Source organism: Chlamydotis macqueenii, chromosome 3 (genome assembly GCF_036417535.1).
Source record: "Chlamydotis macqueenii isolate bChlMac1 chromosome 3, bChlMac1.mat, whole genome shotgun sequence".
Classification (NCBI taxonomy): Eukaryota; Metazoa; Chordata; class Aves; order Otidiformes; family Otididae; genus Chlamydotis; species Chlamydotis macqueenii.
Genome location: NC_141558.1, coordinates 28,279,988 through 28,298,590, shown reverse-complemented (window position 1 = coordinate 28,298,590; position 18,603 = coordinate 28,279,988). Strand labels below are relative to the sequence as shown.

Below are 18,603 nucleotides of genomic sequence, written 5' to 3'. Positions count from 1 at the left end.
TGAAAAGGAACAGTTCTAAAACTGGGGAGTAAGGATGAAAGGAAAGTTCAGATATCTATTGCTTATTGATTGTAGTAAGGTTAGGCAAAATGAGTGAAGTGGAGACTATGATCACAGAGAAGATTTTAATTGAAGTGTTTGAGCTACCTGCAATTGAGAAGCTGTACTATAAAGGTCAGAAGGAACAACAGAGATAGAATTTCAAACATGGGCAAGCAAAATATAAGATCTAGTGTTTACCTACATGTGGAGAGAAGAAAATTGTAGTTATGTCATAGACTCACAAATTCTCTGCCCGTTTTGGTAGCATCACAAGGAAGAAAGAAGAGAACAGACGTTCTAGACTGCATTTTGTGGTTTGCTGTTAATTTCTATTTAAGCATTTTTTCTATTTTCAACTGCTGTTTGTTTATGAGAGGTTATACTTCCTTCTATGCTATCTAACCTGGGTCACCTTTTCAGTTACTTCTTCTTCACAACATCTCAAGAATGATAAATATGAAATAGAGCCGCAACATACATACTTTTATTTGATGTGTGTTTTGATGAACTAAGAACTTGTAATGTGGGTGTCACAAACCAAGTTACCGCATAAACCAGCATTTGTTGTACACCTGAAACTTGTAATGTGGGTGTCACAAACCAAGTTACAGCATAAACCAGCATTTGTTGTACACCTGAAACTCACACTGAACTCTTCTGGAGTCCTGGGCTCATCAGGTATATGAAACTGTTTAATGTCTTGGATGGAAATAAGTATTGTTACATTTTTTAGCTGAAGCTGATTTATATAGATTGAAGACTAATCTGTATGACTGTATGAAAATCAGTCTTTATTCAGTTGCATGACCGGAGAGATCAAAACTGTACTGAAATCAGGAACTTGCCACAGAGATCAATTATCTGTGGGTTGGACCATACAACTGAGTCTTTTGCTGTGCCTAGGGTAGTCTTCAGGTGATCTACAGTGACTTGTGTACTTACTGATGCACACTTCCCTTCTGGATTATGTGGCAAGATATTGGCAGTGTTGGGGGCTGCAGAGGTGGCTCCTATGAGGAGAGGGTACAGCCAGTTCCAGCTGGACCCACCGCTGGGCAAAGCCCAGTAGGTTATCCCTATGTTGTTACATGGAAACAAGCTTCACATGGACAGCTTGTGCATGTTCAGGTGGCTCGTTACCAAACAGTGTAGCCACATGGTCCAAGAACTAGTATCCACAGGCCAGGATGCAGAGATCAGATGGAGTATTGACACAGACAGTATCCAAAGAAAGAACTAAATAAATTAAAAGATATGGGGACATTCCCTCTTTCTTGCACATATATTGCTGCTTCTTTATTGCTTATATCTTCAATTTTAATTCCACTTTAAGGGAAGGATATAGTTAACATAGATAGTAGAACAAACTCCCTAGCTTTTTTAACCTTATCTGCACTCAGTTCAGGAACCAGATAACCATTACCTGTAGCTAAAGCAAGTGAAACAGAAGAAATTTGAAAGCAAATGGAATTTCTGAAATTGAAAACTCTTGACAAATGTGCTCTCTGGTGTATGAGTTCCTAGATGTACTCACAGACACAGATAACTGTACTGATGTAAATTACTATATTGACTGCAGTGTGATGTGTCAGAAGGGTAATTCATTGTCATAGTGCTCACACTGACCATTCATTCTACTGCATATTCTCAAAAGATTTCATAGTTTTTAAATTATCATTTGGAAAGTTTGGAGATTTTCCTGCAATTGTTTGCTTCCACTGCCTTTTGACTTCAGTGCTACATGATAATACGTGTATATTTATTTGGCACTGGTAAAAAATCATCATGATTGTCACCTATTCTATCTTCAAATAAGCTATAATAATCTGGTATGCTGTGATCCACTTCAATATCAAACTTAATAATAGAATTTAGTACAGATAAACTTTAATTTGGCCTGACACTTCAAACTAAAAAGTTGTAAAATGTGTCTTTGGTTTTTAGTAGCTATGAAAAAAAAAATGATCTCCAACTAGCAATGAAGTCATGCTTAATGTCATTAGAGGTCTATATTTCCTGCCTGACAGATTTTAATTCTTTTTTTTTTTTTTTTATGAGGTATAAGGTAAAATTCAGAAAAGCATCTCAACGGCTTTGGAGCCTATGTATCACTGAAAGTCAATTTAGTTTTATCACTTCTGAAAAATGAACTTACAGGAAACTTGTCTCTGATTATTTTGCTATAAAAAGATGTGCAAGCAAACCTGCTCTCTACTTCTTCTACTAGAAAAAAAAATGAGTTCAATGAATGTAGCACTTCCCACTGTTTAATAAACTTAAAGATGTTTAAATCAAAATTTCCTATGAACTAAGTAGGTTAAGTACAAGTAAACAGACTAATGTAAGACTGTTCTTCTAACACCCCAGATGGAAAGCCCCCAAAACTCATTTTACATGTACATGACCATATGGTGTGTTTTGAAATCTACCAGATGAGAATTGCTTCCTAGTCAGGGTGGCTTAGATTCTTCGTGAAGGTGCTTAAAGAGAATACACCTATCACCAGTCTGCTCTCTTCTTGAACTGAGGAGCACCAGCCTGAATAATTCTGATGAACAGAGCCACAGAAGTATGGTCTAAAGACACAGGTGATCTCTCAAGCAAGACAGTCCTGAGTTGTGTTACAAACAGTATGCCATTTCTTGTTATACTGTTAAATGGAAAAGAAGAAGAACTATTCATGCGGTAAATTGAATCAGGGTAAATTATTAATAAAATATCTTAGTTCTATAACTGTCTTTGTTTTGTTTGTTGGTTTTTTTTTTTTTAAAGGAGAACTTATGTCTTTCCTTTAACCCATATTCAATTTGTAGTAAAAGCTGATTGCCAAATAAACCTTTCAATTCTGCTATCAGTCTTCTCTGCTTCTTAAGTGTTTCACAAGTTTGCTGAAATCAACTCTTTCCCTGCTCCTACTCTTTCTCAGAACCAGTTAGTTCTCAGGTATTTTATTCCCCACCCCTGGAAATACTATAGAGTAAGACACATCGGTCACTGACATTCTCTACATATTAATATAAACACATGTAGTTCCTCAATTATCTGCATGCAGAGTGGAAGTTGTATAAAGGTTGCCTGCATGTATCTTAGGATTTTGAAAACATCACAGACCATTTTTTTTTTTTAATGCAATGATTGTACAATGTCTTTAAAACCTTGTGGATGTCCTTACAGTGTTTTTGTCTTGATTTTTACCTTTGTTCATTCCTTCATCCTCTTTCTCAAACAAACAAATTCCAAGTACCACAACAGAAAAATCTTGAGGCGAACAGTAGTAGGTGATTTCCAAGTGTATTATTGCATCAACCATCTATTTCATTAGAATAAATACTAAGTTAGTAGTCTTAGTGGTAAGTACTAAGAAAGAATCTCACATAGGGATTGAGCATAACACACCATGTTGTGTGGTAGACTGTTTGCTCTTGAGGTCCCACAAATGAAGTTTTAATGGCTTGAGATGAGTTAAGCATCTTTTGTTTACTCTCAAAATCAAAACACGTTACTAAATTGTCTGTTGGGAGAAAATGCTAGATAAATATAACCTATAGTAAACGCATACTTAAAGCTGAATTCTAATTAAAATCAGTTTTATTTACTCCCGTTGTAGACTCTTTAATTGCATAACAGCTTTAATTCAGTAATGTGGGGCCATGGGACCTGCAGAGAGCTGCTCCAGGGTTCGCAGCGTGGCGTTCATTCCTCGGCAGGAATCACCTCTTCCCCTCAGAGCCCCCCGGCACCTCCGGCGTTCTCTCCAGCTGTGCACAGCAGCCACGGGCAGACATTTTCAGGGCACTGTTCGAGCGGCCCTGCCTGGCGGCTGATGCTCTCTGATCGTCTCCTCGGGGGAGGTGCTGTCTGGCAGCTCCAGCGAGGGCACGCCGCCGGTGTGCCGTCCCCAGTACCAGGGCACCTGTCCGCACCCCACGGAGAACTGGCGGCCCGAGGAAAACGGGGAGCGCGGAGGAGCTGGGCGGGGCAGGCGCTGCTTGTTCACGGGGCCGCCGGGGTGGGAGTGGAGCGGGCAGCGCCGGGCACCGCCGCCGCTGCCACGGCCCCGCCCGCGACTTCAGCACCGCGGATAGCGCCCGTCCGCGGCGTCAGCACCGTGGACAGCGCTCGCCCGCCGGGAGGCGCGGGGACCGGCAGCAGAGCAGTAGGGCGGGCGGGGCGGGGCGTGGGGCGGCACCCACACAGGCACGCACACACGCACGGACACGGAGTGAGAAGGGGCAGAGAGAGGCACGGCCACACACAGAGGCACCGGCTGGCCCACACACGCCGGGCCACAGCGCCGACGCAGCCACCACACGCCCACTGACACACGCGCAGACACAGCAGGCGTGCACAAGCCCACGCAGAGCACGGGCGTGCACATGCGGAGACGCGCACTGGGACACGTGTGCACACACGGGCACACACCCAAACTCGCACATCAACGCAACACAGGCACACAGATGCCCACTCCCCCGTTCACCCGCGCTCCCCTCCCCACACCCCCACGCGCGCACGCACACATGCACAGAGACGCGCACACACAGACTAACCTCCACGAGCGGCCCCCCCCCCCGCCACGCCCCCCGGCGCCCGGGGCCTGGCGTCAGCCAATAGCTCGGCGAGTCTCCCGCGTGGGCCCCCCGCCTGCTGGGGCGCGGCCACCAATGGGAGCGGCGGGGGGGCGGGGCGCGCCAGGCCCCTCCTCCCTAGTTAAAGCCGCCGGTGGGCGAGGGTCGCTCACTTGGCGGGAGGGAGGGGGGGGCCGGGGGGGGGACATAGGCAGCGCGAGGCGGGCGGACAGCGGCACACGCCGACCCGCGCAACGCCCCGGCCCCCGCCCCCCCGCGCGGCGCTGAGGGGCAGGCGGAGGCGGCGCCGAGGGCAGCGCCCCGCCGCGGGAGTGGCGCGGGGCGGCGCGGGGCACCCGCGAGCCGCGGGGCGCCGAGAGTGAGCGGCGGAGCGGGCGACGGGGAGGCGGCCGGAGGCGCGGAGCGAGCCGGCGCCCGCGCAGGCTGCCCCGGCGTGGCCAGGAGCGGCGGCCCCGGGGCGATGGAGCAGGAGAAGTACCTGCCCGAGCTGATGGCAGAGAAGGACAGCCTGGATCCCTCCTTTGTGCACGCCATGCGCCTCCTGGCCGACGGTAAGGCTCCGCGCCCGATTGCCGCGGCCCAACGGCCGCTGTGGGGCCCCGCCGCTCCCCCGGGCCGCGGCGGGGCGGGTGGAGCTCCGGTCTGCGGGCCGCGCTCCCGCCCAGCCTTAGCGCTGGACAGGGCCAGCGGGCGCCCGCTCCGCCGAGTGCGGGACTTGACCGCGGGGCCGGGCTGGGGCAAGTTCAGAGGTGTCGTGTGCCCCGCCGCCTCCCCTGCTCCGGGCTCCCCGCCGAGGGATCCGGTCTGAGGGGAGCGCGGCGGCGGCCGCCGGCTGCCTTTGCTCCCCGCTTTGGGAAGCGCCCTTCCGCGGCTGCCGGCTGGAGATGCGCGGCCTCGGCTGCGGTTGGTCAGCCTCTGCGGGAAGGGCTCGCGTGGCTCCCGGGGTTCTTTACACAAAGACAGATGCTGGTTTGCCATTAAACTCGTTACGGCTTGTTTCCCGTGCTTAGGTAATAACGTTTATAGGGTAATACTGCGACGCCGTTAATGTGGCTCTGTTTTAGCTGACTGTGCGATGTCAGGCATTGATTGGATGAGGCTTATCAATTCCATGACACTGTTTAATCCGGGACGTGGTGATTTTTCTCTTGGGTTTGTATGGTGATCCGGAATTTACTTGCTCGTAACGTTTTGTTATCCACTGTAATTCACTCAGCTTTCCTTGCTTTAGTAAAACTGGCTCAACTGGAGATTCTTTAAAAAGTTTATAATTTGGTCTCTCTTGTAATAACTGCTTGTGATAGTTACTGGGTGCAGGCCTTGTGGTACAGCATTTCAACTTTTGCAGAAGTGCAATCCAGTAAGCTCCCCTTATACTTCTGTTTCTTCTGTGGTATGCAACATTCATTTTAAAAATCCCTGTTAAATTTGGAACCTAGTGTCAAAAAGAAGTAGGGAATGGTGCATAAATCAAGACAACCTATCAAGCCCTTAAATCTGACTGAGGCAAAGAAACGTGTGGTTAGGCCCTTGAGAGAGTCACAAATTCCGATAAACTCACATTCCACGGTGGTGAATCATTTCCGAAGTTCTGTTTATGGCTTAAGGAAGATCATAACTAGTTAAAACTTACGATGCCAGCAGTAAGTGTCATCCTCTGTCAGCAGTCTTTATATTGTCTTTCCTGAATATGTGTTTTATTGATTGTGAGTGAAGATACTGAGTCCAGATTTTGTTAGAGCGCTCCTGTTTGGTAGCTTGGAAATTCAGTATGAATACTGACACATTTAGTACACCTCTGCCATAGCTACCTTACTGCTGAAGAGGCAGCCATGCCACTTTTTACAGTTGTTTTTCTCATAAAGATACAATAAACAAAGTCCTTATTTCTTAGAGGGATGTATTTTTTTTGCACCTTGCAGTTCATCCTTTTCCCAGAGGGGGGAGGTATCTACTGAGTGTCTGCGCATATGCATGGGAAAGAAAGAAAATGCATTAAGGACAAAATCGAAAGTCTGTGAAGTAAAGTTGAAAAAAAGGAGAATAAAATAAGGGTTCCTAGGCATCAGGTCTATGCAGAAATTGCATTCTGGGCAACTGTGAGATTGAACAAATGATTAGTTTTATCATTCCTTTATTATAACCAGGACCGCATATATTTTAGTGGATTTTTAAAAAATGAAGGCGAGTTGTCTGTAGGGAATGCTAATGTCAGATTCACACCAGATACCTGGCGTTATCCTTCAAAACACCATCTGTCAAGCTTTCTAGAGATACGTTTTAGAGTCTAACATACGGTTATTGTTAAAACACTTTGATCAAGGTGAGAATATAACTACCTAAGGAAACAAGAATTAATGCACTGGTTGCTGCTGCGTATAAGTAGAAAGGAAATGTATGGAACCGGCAGAATTTTTTTGGGAGTGCCAGAAGAACATGAGGCAGTAAGTGCAAGGATCTCTGTAATACTGTATTTCTAAGATATGGCTGTGATGAAGCGATGCTTCCGGACTCTGGATTTCTGTTCTGTGAAGTATAATATGCGATCAGCTACATACATAGCAATAGCAGCCAGGTGTTATTTTTATGGTATATTAAGCTTTTTTGATTGCCAGTAGATTTTGTATAAAATGCGTAACTGTAGATTTGAAGGTTTTTGCTTCAGTCAGGAGCCTCAAGCGTTGGCTCTGACTTGAAAGTGCTGTGATTTTTCATGTCATTTGCTAGAACCTGAGGTTGAGAAGAGACATGCTGCTGTGTGAAACAGCAGAAGGGCACACAAGTGATAAGCATTCCAGAAATACAGTTTCAATTCATGACACTGGGTTTACTTGTAAAAATAAGACCTATGTTTTTCTCCATTAATATTCTTGTGTTTGCTTGATTTCTTTTTTTTTTGGGTTTTTTTTTTTGTTAGTATGCTCACTTTGGTGTACTTAACTTACTTTAAAGCAACAAATCACATGTGTTTTTAATATGTAGGTCTGTGTCCTACAGGTTGACCTGTGTCAGATGCATACATGAATCAGTAGCTATTCACCCCTCACAGCTGAGTGATGAATAGAAATTATTTACTTTAGTCCTTCTCTGGGTTAGAGCCTCCATGGTGCAATGCGTGGTGAAACCCACAGAAAAGAGACGCTGCCTGTGGCAGTGGATTTGCATTCTTACCAAACAGCACAAAGAAAGGTGAGGAAAAAGATACTAGTGCTTCTTAGATACAAAGCGTGAAGGCATAAAACAAATAAATTATCTAGAAATCACAGAGGGAATCTGTGATGGATTCTGAAAATGATCCTAGTGTCAAAAAGACTATTCTAGGGCCTTAATGAGAAGATACTTTGTGGTTCTCCCTGGGTCATTGCCTGTTTCATATAGAAGTAGCTTCTACCTGGTTACTACACTATTAGAAATTAAAAAGCCATTTATAAGTCATCTATTTGTGAAGTGTGAATGGTTGGTGGTGTTTACCTCAGTCTATATTAGTTTATTCAAACTTTTGCAAAATTCATTGAACATATTTATTGTGATAATATAATCTAGTCAACAATGAAAACAAAAGACCTCTTTTTAGTTGTAATAGGTAGCTGAACTCTAAACAACAGGCAATTCTCCATCTGTTGGAGAGGGTTTTCCTGTATTAACTGAACTATTTTGTGTACCAGGCTGTCCTAAGAGCTGGAAGAATCACACTGTTTCATGGATAGTTTTAAATTATTTGATAGTAAACTGGTTGCATGTAGTTATTTTCTTAGGTAAGATTCTACTGTTTCTCGTAAGCAGATACCCTCAGCAAGGCATGAGGTCAGATAATGCTTGGCCAGATGAAAAATGTGAAAAATGAAGAGTGTGTTCTTGAGCAGTACCTTTTGTACCTAACTTGTGCTTACCCCACAGCACTCTAAAGCTCCAGTGGGAACAGAGAGCATCTCTGTTCTAGTGCTCCTTCCTACCATGGCAGCTAATGAGCTGCTTATGTGTGTTATTTTTGCATGTACATAAATATTTGTTGCTTTGTGTAAGATGTCTATGATTATGAATATAAAAAAAAAAGTGTGTGACTTTAGCTGTTAAGGTGTGGATGATGTAGAAAGCCACAAGCAGCTGGAACTGTTTGATAGTTCAAAACTTGTTTATATCAGCACTATTTTTAATAAGCTGAAGTGTCAGCTAATTGTCTATATACTTTTAGGGATAAGCAAATTTTATATTTGTGTATGTATTTATATAAGCATGTGCATATATGTATATGTATGGCTTTGGAATATCTTGCATAGTATATTATTAAAGCCAGCTATGTGTTTTGTAATATAAACAGAAAGGAAAAAGACCTATTGGAAAGAGCCAGCCAAAGAAAGAGCATCTCTCCCCATGGAAATATCAGCATTACTTGGGTAATGAGGTAGCTAATTTCTCTCTCTGTAATGACAGTACAACTGACCTCAGACATTCTGAAGGCAATGAGAATCAGGCCTTCAACTTTAATCTTGAGTTAAGTCTCTAGATTATTCCACGTGGCATAGCGTGAGCTTGTTAAACGTCCGGTTGTGTCATTTAGACTCATATAGCTCAGCGCCATAAAGCTCCTTGTAGGACAGGCCATGATTATTCAAAAGGTATAGAATTACTTAGCCTTTACACTCAATGAGCATTAGTACAGTCTTTTCGTAGAAGCCTGCAATAATTGTTCTAGCTAGTCTGAAAACTGTGCATGTGATGCAAATTCATTTTGTCTTATGTTCAGGATTTCAGCTAATGTATTGGCTTCTGTGGGTTTTGGATTTCTTTCGATTCTTAGAGATTCATTTGCTTTTCATGTAGGAAGGCAGATTTAGTTTATAAGTGTATGTTTCTATTACAAACCTAGGGCAGTACTAAGGTCGATAAATGAAAATTATTTGTCTTGGCAATACAGAATATGACAATCGTATCCTTTGGCCAAGGTGTGAAAGGCTTTTGGTCAAGCCTCTGACCTGCTAAAGTCAGGCCTCTGATACGTCTTAATTTTTATCAAATTTTCCATTGAAAACTGCTTGTGAAAATGTATTTGCAGATTTATTAGTTTACTCTGTCTAAACAAGCCTTTGGATTAAAATAAGATTAATGTAAAATGTTAATGTAAATTCATACATTAATATTAATCCGCGAGCAGTCATTTTTTTCTCCTTATTGTTTCATTTTTTTTCCTGATATTTACATCAGGTGAGAGGAAATCTATATTCACAGAATAGTTTGTATTAATCATTGTTTACTTTGCTGTCCTAAGAAATGCAGTGTAAATAAACCAGAAGATTGACTCAGGGAATACACTACTGCTTAAAGCATCTATTTAAGATATCTTGGTTTCATTAGAAACTAGATTTATATATCTATAATTTGGATATTTTTCAATAAAAATCAGTAATAGGTGCAAACTGCAGATGAATAGGAGATACTTAAGATTTCTGTAAAGCAGTGATGTGCTAGGCATTACAGACTTGGTTCAAAACTCACTAAAGTTGTTTGGAATCTTACTATTGCCATTAGTGCGCTATCAGGTTGTCTTTATAGAAATATTATATATCGACTGATGCAGCCAGTGTCTTTACAATCATGAAAATCAGTAGAATATAGTGCAGATTTTAGAAATGAGTGATGAGTGTCGCTTTTTAATGTTTTTTTAAAAGGTCAAGAGTGGGTTGGTTTTTTTTTTATTGTGGTGTGACAACATGGTATGTGTTCATAATCTTAGGAAGTGCTTTTGCCTTGTAGAATGTAATGCAGATGAATCCCAGGTGATAAGCGGATTTAGGGAAAACAAAATACTATAAGATGTTAGAATGAGTATAACAAAGCAACCTTTGTAAATGTTTATGCTGACCCTAAGTTGTTAGTCTTAAAAGCTAGGCTTCCTTAAGAGGAGGAGAAAAAAATATGTTATTAAAAAAAAAAACTATATCTCCCTTTCAGACATCTGAAGCAGCTTAGGATGATTTGATCCGTGATCTTAGAAAACATGTACTTTGAAACACAGTATATTCTCTTGCAAAGAGAGAACAATATAAATGCAATAACTGAAGGTCAGATTCTGATACCCTTGGGGGGGAAAAAAAAAAGTGCTTCACTCTTTAAACGGTGCTACATGAATCAGTAGGCTGCTTCAGGTGCAATTCAGTGCAAACAGTAGAATTTAGTAACAACTGTTTAAGGGAAGGTCAAAGGCATTTGCTGGGGCTTATCTGGATGGCCATAGCCTCATCAACATAGATTGCACTGGCAACATGAATGTTTTCCTTGGAAGGAGAAGAGTGTTTTTTATTTGTTCTGGGAATTATTTTAGTAAATTTATTTCATATTTAGTCCCCTTGATGTATTCATTCAGGGAACACGTGCTGTAATCATCCTCTCTTCCTTTATGCCTCATAGTAGATATTTTTAAACTCAAGGATTTGTAAAATTGATAATACTTACAGTCAGTACCAAGAGAAGGCAGAATAGCTGGTTAGCCAAGTAGAAAAATCTCAGTGAGTTGTTAACTTCCCAAGCACGGAACCCCTGTGTGATGTGTAGAGTAGAGTGGCCATTCCTAACCAGGAGGTGGCATGATTGGGCTCCACATGCCAAAAGAGAGCTTCATATCCTAACACCTTCTGGGAAAGGGGTTGTCTGGCCCAACAGATGTGTCAGATTCTTGTGCATTGGATGCATGCTTTTCTCCTTTAAGCAATACACGGACAGTATATACTGACAACCAAATTTGCTGTATCATACTGGGCTATTTAATAGTCTGTAAGATCTGATACGATGAGCAGTGGCCAGTGCATAAAGCTCCTAAGAAAGGCTGAACGTCTACCTAGCCCACCAAGCAGTGCTAGAAGAGTAAAACAGTGTCTCCATGACATCTGAGAACACAGGTTTCAAGCTCAAAGTATGAGATGTGTTGGGTCTTGTTTTAGAACATGTAAACGTCACTGTTGTTTGGTAGTTCCTCTCGAAGCTTTATGAAAATGGGAATACATCACACCTTTCTGTGCCTAGTACTGTAGGCTGAACAGTGCCTAGATGAAACAGTGTATTCTTGACCTGCCAGAGTCACTGCAGTTACCCGGTACTGCAGTTCAGGGTAAGAGCGCCTTTCAAAAGCAAGCAGATTTTAGCTCTTTCAGTTTAAATCTCTTTTCTCTAACAAACTGCTGAATTTGAAGGAAAATTCAGCCTCCTCACAGCTGACCTCAGAATATACATTTTTCTTTTAAAGACTTTTGAGAGTAAATAAATAAGAACAGTGTTTTCCTAAAGTATTTGAAGTGTTAATAAAGCATGCAGGATAGAAAAAAGCATGGTGGTTTGCAAGCTGATCCTGCTGAAGCAGTGTGAAGGTATGCATTCATCTTTTGTTCACCTTGCATTCTGCAGCCCTTGGATGGGTATTGTAGCGCAGGGCTGGGAATCCCAGCGCACCGTATCAGAATGCGTGAGGAAGCAGACAGTTTTTAAAATGAAGTGTGTAAAGTAGGGAACTGTAATGATGCTACAGTGTAGTCTTTGTCTGTATAAACAAATAAGGACTATGCAGTGTGACCAGAGAAATTAAAAACCTTGACACTTGGGTAAAGGTCTGAGGTGCATAGTACATGGAGTTCTGACTTGTTTCTTCATTGTGCTATATACCTTCAATGAACATCTTCTAAAACTTCCAACTTTAAGATGCAGACTAATGCTGAATTTCATTCTAATCTTTGAGATCTCTAAGTGAAAAGAGCTTTATAAGAAATATGGATTATTCTTATTGCTTTTAATACAAAAATATTCTTTTTAAATTTGCAGGCAAAAATAATCCTGGTTATTAGTCTTCTGTAAATTCTGTCATATTTTAATTAGAATCCTGCTGGAAATGAGTACAGCTATTTCCTTATCCTAAAAAGGACTGGTACTAATAAAAACTATGAAGAAAATTTATCTAAGACTTTCAGCAGATTAAAAACCTCCAAACTACTGCAAAAAAACTCCTGGAAAACTTATGCCTGTTCCATTTTAACAGCAAAATTTGTGAAATCAGGACTCTTTTAGTTTGAATACTGAAAAATGTATCAAGTGGAACTCACAATAATGCTAATATGGTAATACTGAAGATCATCCACATTTCAATAAGATGATAGAAAGTTTTGATGGTCATATATGGCTGCATGTGACATAACCAAAGACATCTTGAAAATTTCAAATGCACTGCTGGCAGTGGGCGTTTCTGTTAGTTCTTCTTGGGCTAGCATGATCCAAAACCTAAAAGACACAGGGCAGGTCATTGCTGCCTTTGAATTTCTCTGCACCTGCTGAAGTGTTCATCAGATACTCCAGCATCTACTTAGAATCATAGAATGGTTAGAGTTGGAAGGGACCTTCAAAGGTCGTCTAGTCCAACCCCTCTGCAAAGAGCAGGGACATCCCCGACTAGATCAGGTTGCTCAGAGCCTTATCCAGCCTGGCCTTGAATGTTTCCAGGGATGGGGCATCCACCGCCTTTCTGGGCAACCTGTTCCAGTGTTCTACAACTTGCACTGTAAAAAATTTTTTCCTAATATCCAATCTAAATCTACCTCCCTCTATTTTAAAACCATTACCCTTTGTCCTATCACAACAGGCCCTACTGAACAGCCTCTCCCCATCTTTCTTGTAGGCCCCCTTGAGGTACTGGAAGACCGCTATAAGGTCTTCCCAGAGCCTCCTCTTCTCCAGGCTGAACAGCCCCAACTCTCTCAGCCCGTCCTCATAAGAGAGGTGCTTCAGCCCTCTTATCTTCGTGGCCCTCCTCTGGACCTTCTCCAGCTGGTCCATGTCCTTCTTGTGTTGGGGGCTCCAGAACTGGACACAGTACTCCAGGTGGGGTCTCACCAGGGCAGAGTAGAGGGGGAGAATCACCTCCCTTGACCTGCTGCCCGTGTTCCTCTTGATGCAGCCCAGGATGTGGGTGGCCTTCTGGGCCACAAGAGCACATTGCTGGCTCCTGTTGAGCTTCTTGTCCACCAACACTCCCAAGTCCTTCTCCTCAGGGCTGCTCTCAATCCATTCTCTGCCCAGCCCGTATTTGTGCCTGGGATTGCCCCAGCCCAGGTGCAGGACCTTGCACTTGGCCTGGTTGAACTTCATGAGGCTGGCACAGGCCCACCTCTCCAGCCTGCCACGGTCCCTCCGGATGGCATCCGTCCCTTCCAGCATGTCGACGGCACCACGCAGCTTGGTGTCATCGGCGAACTTGCTGAGGGTGCACTCTATCCCGCTGGCCATGTTGCTGACAAAGATGTTGAACAGGGCCGGGCCCAAGACGGACCCCTGAGGGACACCACTCGTGACCGGTCTCCACTTGGACATCAAGCCGTTGACCACCACTCTCTGAGTTTGGCCATCCAGCCAACTCCTTATCCACTGAATGGTCCGTCCATCAAGCCCATGCCTCTCTAGTTTAGAGAGAAGGATGTCGTGCAGGACAGTGTCAAAAGCTTTGCACAAGTCCAGGTAGATGATATCCGTTGCTTGTCCCTTGTCCACCGATGCCGTCACCCCGTCATAGAAGGCCACCAAATTGGTCAGGCACGATCTGCCCTTGGTGAAGCCATGTTGGCTGTCACCAACCACCTCCTTGCTCTCCATGTGCCTTAGCATGGTTTCTAGGAGAATCTGCTCCATGACCTTGCCAGGCACAGAGGTGAGGCTGACCGGCCTGTAGTTGCCCGGGTCCTCCTTGTTCCCTTTTTTAAAAGTTGGGGTTATGTTCCCTCTCTTCCAGTTATCGGGGACCTCACCAGACTGCCACAATTTCTCAAATACAGTGTCCAGTGCCTTGGCAACTTCATCTGCCAGTTCCCTTAGGACTTGCGAATGGATCTCATCAGGTCCCATGGACTTGTGCACCTTCAAGTTCCTCAGATGTTCCCGAACCTGCTCTTCGAGTACAGTGGGCGGTTCTTCATCCTCCTGGTCCCTGCTTGTGCCTTCCACAGCTTGGGTGGGGAGACAAGAGCCCTTATCGGTGAAGACTGATGCAAAAAAGTCATTGAGTACCTCAGCCTTCTCCATGTCCCGGGTAACCAAGACACCGGTTTCCTTCCGGAGGGGGCCTACATTCTCCTTGGACTTTCTTTTGTCCGTTACATACCTGTAGAAGCTTTTCTTGTTGCTTTTTATATCCCTGGACAGATTCAATTCCATCACGGCTTTAGCCTTCCTCACCTGATCCCTAGCCACTCGCACAGCCTCTTTGTAGTCCTTCCAGGCTACCTGTCTCCGCTTCCACCCTCTATAGGCTTCCTTCTTTACTTTCAGTTGTTCCAGGAGCTCCTTGCTCATCCACACAGGCCTCCTGGCCTTTTTGCCTGACTTGTTCTTCATTGGGATGCACCTCTGCTGAGCTTGGAGGAGGTGCTCCTTGAATGTGGACCAACTTTCCTGGGCCCCTCTTCCCTCCAGGGCCGCCTCCCATGGCACTTGGCCCATCAGGTCCCTGAAGAGGCCGAAGTCTGCATTCCTGAAGTCTAGGGCAGAGAGCTTGCCATGTACTTTCCTCGCTGCCCCGTGGATCTTGAACTCCACTGTGTCGTGGTCACTGCAGCCAAGGCTGTCCTTCAGTTTCACATCCCCCACCAGTCCCTCCCTGTTGGTGAGCACAAGGTCGAGCATGGCACCCCTCCTTGTCGGCTCCTCTATCGCCTGCAGGAGGAAGTTATCGTCCACGCGTTCCAGGAACCTGCTGGACTTACTTCTTGTTGTAAAGGTTACACCGAAAGATGTAAACTTCAAAAGCTTTTGATTTATGAAATACTTTGAATGCTGGACATTGATGTAGCTATTGGAAAAGTAATACATAATGCTAGTCTCTAAAAGATTTATTCAAATCTGCATTCTTCCTTTTAGCTTGGCTTTGGATCGGGAAGGAATAGAATTCTGCTTCTTGTATAGCAGAAGCAATTTAGATTTGCTAACTGATGAAGGCAGGTATGACCTCAGCAAAACCAAAAGCAGAGAACAAAGGCCCTGGCTTATAATCAGTCAACTTCCAAAGGTCAACACTGCAAATTAGAGGAAAAATATTTTTCCTAGGAGGTGTGAGCACTGGAGCACACAGATGTGAGCACAAATCCCCTCTTGGCATATTCCCCTAGTTTAATGCTCCCTAGGATTCAAATGAATGTTTTGAAGCTCTCTTTCAAATGCTTGAAGTTAAAGAACTTGCCGTGAAATCAGTGACTGTGAGTATAGGTTTCGAAAATTGCTTTTTGGGTGTTGAAAAATTTCAAGTTACCTTCTTACTTCTCATGGTGTAAATTTTTATGCTCTGTATTTCCAATAATGTAGGCTCATATTGCTGGTTTTTCAAAATATTTCTAAGCAAATTTGTTTCTTGCATTTTGACTCTTTTGAGATTATGGTAAGAACTCCTTGAAGTTGTCTGGGGGTTGTGCCACATATCCTCTGGGGTGAGAGTCTGAGCTCTAGCTGGGGAAAGAGTGAGACATTATTTTTCCTAAATACTTAGCGCTATGCTGATTTGCTGCAGCTATGAAGCTGGCTCCCTAACTTTCCAATTTGCAACTTAAACTGATGTTTCCCCAGTTCTGCTGAAATGAGCAGCACCAAACCCTTCAGTGGCTTACTGGCTTTTCTGCTGATAAAGTGAAGGAGAATTCCAGAGACGACCCGTCTCCTACCCTGTCTCCAGATAACTGTTCAACAGGAAAATAGAGAGTTAATTTTGCTAAATGATGCGTGTTATCCTGGCGTATCCATAGGACTGTACAGCTACCAATAGATTTAGCTTTCCCACAGGTACATGTTTGCAATTATTTCACTCATATTTGTATGCAAACTAGTGGGCTTGCTTTAGCACACTTTAAAATTGGGAAGAACTTCATCCTCATACTCGTAGATCAGGGTAAATATATTAATTATATATCCATTTATTCTTATGCTCAAAAGCCGTTGGTAGGTAGTCTGCCATGCTCAGTTCTTACATTATGTGGAATCTCTTTCCTGATCCTGCACACTCCTACTTAATGAGAAGATTGTTCTGCATCTGTAAATACACTATTGCAGAATGTCCTGTGATTTATTCTAATTCTATTTTGTTAGGGATTCTCAAGCTGCTGTGGTGCTCTCTTACTTGGGTGGTTGGTTTGTTCTTTGCTTGCTGCAAATGGTTTAGTGTAAATGCCAACAAATCATGCTGTGCAAAGTCCTGTAAGAAATGTTTTAGTGATCAGTGGGAAAGCAAAGGGATCCATAGGTCAGCAGGGAATGTGGGAAAACAGGTGCTCACGTTGCTTATTTTGTTACTTTTCCTTTTCTGGAAGACTAAACTGTGAGGTAATGTGGATATACAATAGTTCATGATGAGTTATGCATGACAAAAAGGTGTTAATACAGGACCAGCTTCTTGCTGCCCCAAAGTGTGTGGGTCATCTGAAATGACATTTCAGGTGCAAGGGAGAAGACTACTACAAAAACTTTGAGATAATACTGTTTTTAATAAGGATTATTTGTACTTTCAGCTATCCAAGTGCTTCTTGGGTTGAAAGTGGAAGATGTCTTCATCAGAAAGCGGAAATCAACCAGCTTGGTTTAGACACAAAGGATGAGCTTGATGTGATTCTACATCCATCCAGACAGTAAGAAGTCCTGAGTTGGAGTGAAATATAAAAAAAAAGAAAATAAGAAGCTAATACCAATTTTGTCTGCAACTTTCCAGTTCTTGACAGTTCACTTCTGTCCTTTCTCACAGCCTTTAAAGATTTTTTTTTTTTATAAAAAATGAAAAAGTAGGATGGAAAGAGAGAAGAATGAGGGGAAAAAGGAACAGAAAATGCACGAAAGGTCAAAAAAGGGGAGAAAAATAATGGAAGATTGTAAGGGAAATTGAGAGAGAAGGGAGTGCCAGTACAGAAAAGGCTATAGGGAAGAAAATTAAAACAATGAAGTGAAGAATTAAATTATAGTTTAACAGGTATAAAATGTTCAGTTACTTTAGCTCTAAGGAACTGATGAAAGCTAGAAATATTGAACCTTTAATAAGGACTTCTGGAAGCTTTTAATAAAGTTTTATTAAATTAAAATGGATAGATAAAAGTAGCTGCTAATAAGCACTTCAAAATGCAGTTGGTTATTTAAGAAAAATTAAAATGAGGTTTAAGTCTTTCTGAAAAGCTTCTTGAACAGTTACATAATTTTGATACCATTGTATCTCATGTGTTCTGAGACACACTATAGATGTCTGCCATACATAATATGTATTAAATTATGCAGTAATTAAACACAACAATCTACTTTACAGAGATGCTCCCAATGTTACAATAAACAGCAACTGAGATCTTCCTTGTAGTAACATTGACAGCAGTCCTTTCGGAATACTATAGTTAGCCAGTTAATAGTTTATTTATTATTTTTATTTTAAAAGATAGTACTGTAACATTGAACAGATTGAAGTTTTAGATATGGAGTTTCCTTCTCTACATAATAGAGCCTTCGGACTTTGGACTGGAGTATACTAGTGTTATGAGCTGGGAACTTGGACTTTTATTTATTTATCTCAGTGATCTTCATGTTACAGAAGAGAAGGACTGTCCAGATTCTGCCATTTCAGTGCTGCTTTTCCAGCATGTTCCTTTGCATTATCTTCCCCTGGTAGCTGATGCCTCTCCCAGCCTTCCTCTAAGCAGCTAATGTAATGAGTGAACTTCCCACCTTCAGCCACTTCCATTCTGTTTTATACTCTTCTATCCTCAAAAGCTCCATGAAGAGGAGGAGGTGTTTTATTTTTTTCCTGTGGAGACTTGAGCTGAGAGTAAAGCTGGCAGCTTTGCTGGAGAAGGATGTCAGAAGTGTTGAGCAGAAGGCGTTGTGATGAGGAAGAAGGCAGGTGACTGGATAGCCTCTCTTTACGAGAGAGGAGGATTGGTTGATGGGGAGAACTCAGAAAGACAGAACAGAACACATGAAAGATGTCCAAATG

The 18,603-nt window shown here is 43.0% G+C and overlaps 1 protein-coding gene across 1 annotated transcript in view; it reads left to right on the top strand.

Annotated features, from left to right (window-relative positions):
• The first annotated feature begins 5,030 nt into the window (after positions 1 to 5,030).
• Positions 5,031 to 18,603, top strand: part of KHDRBS2 (KH RNA binding domain containing, signal transduction associated 2) — a 394,032-nt gene continuing 380,459 nt past the window's right edge. Inside the window, exon 1 of the mRNA XM_086743272.1 lies at positions 5,031 to 5,179. Coding sequence (XP_086599398.1) covers positions 5,089 to 5,179 — 91 coding nt within the window. The 5' untranslated portion in view covers positions 5,031 to 5,088. The remainder of the gene's footprint in view (positions 5,180 to 18,603) is intronic.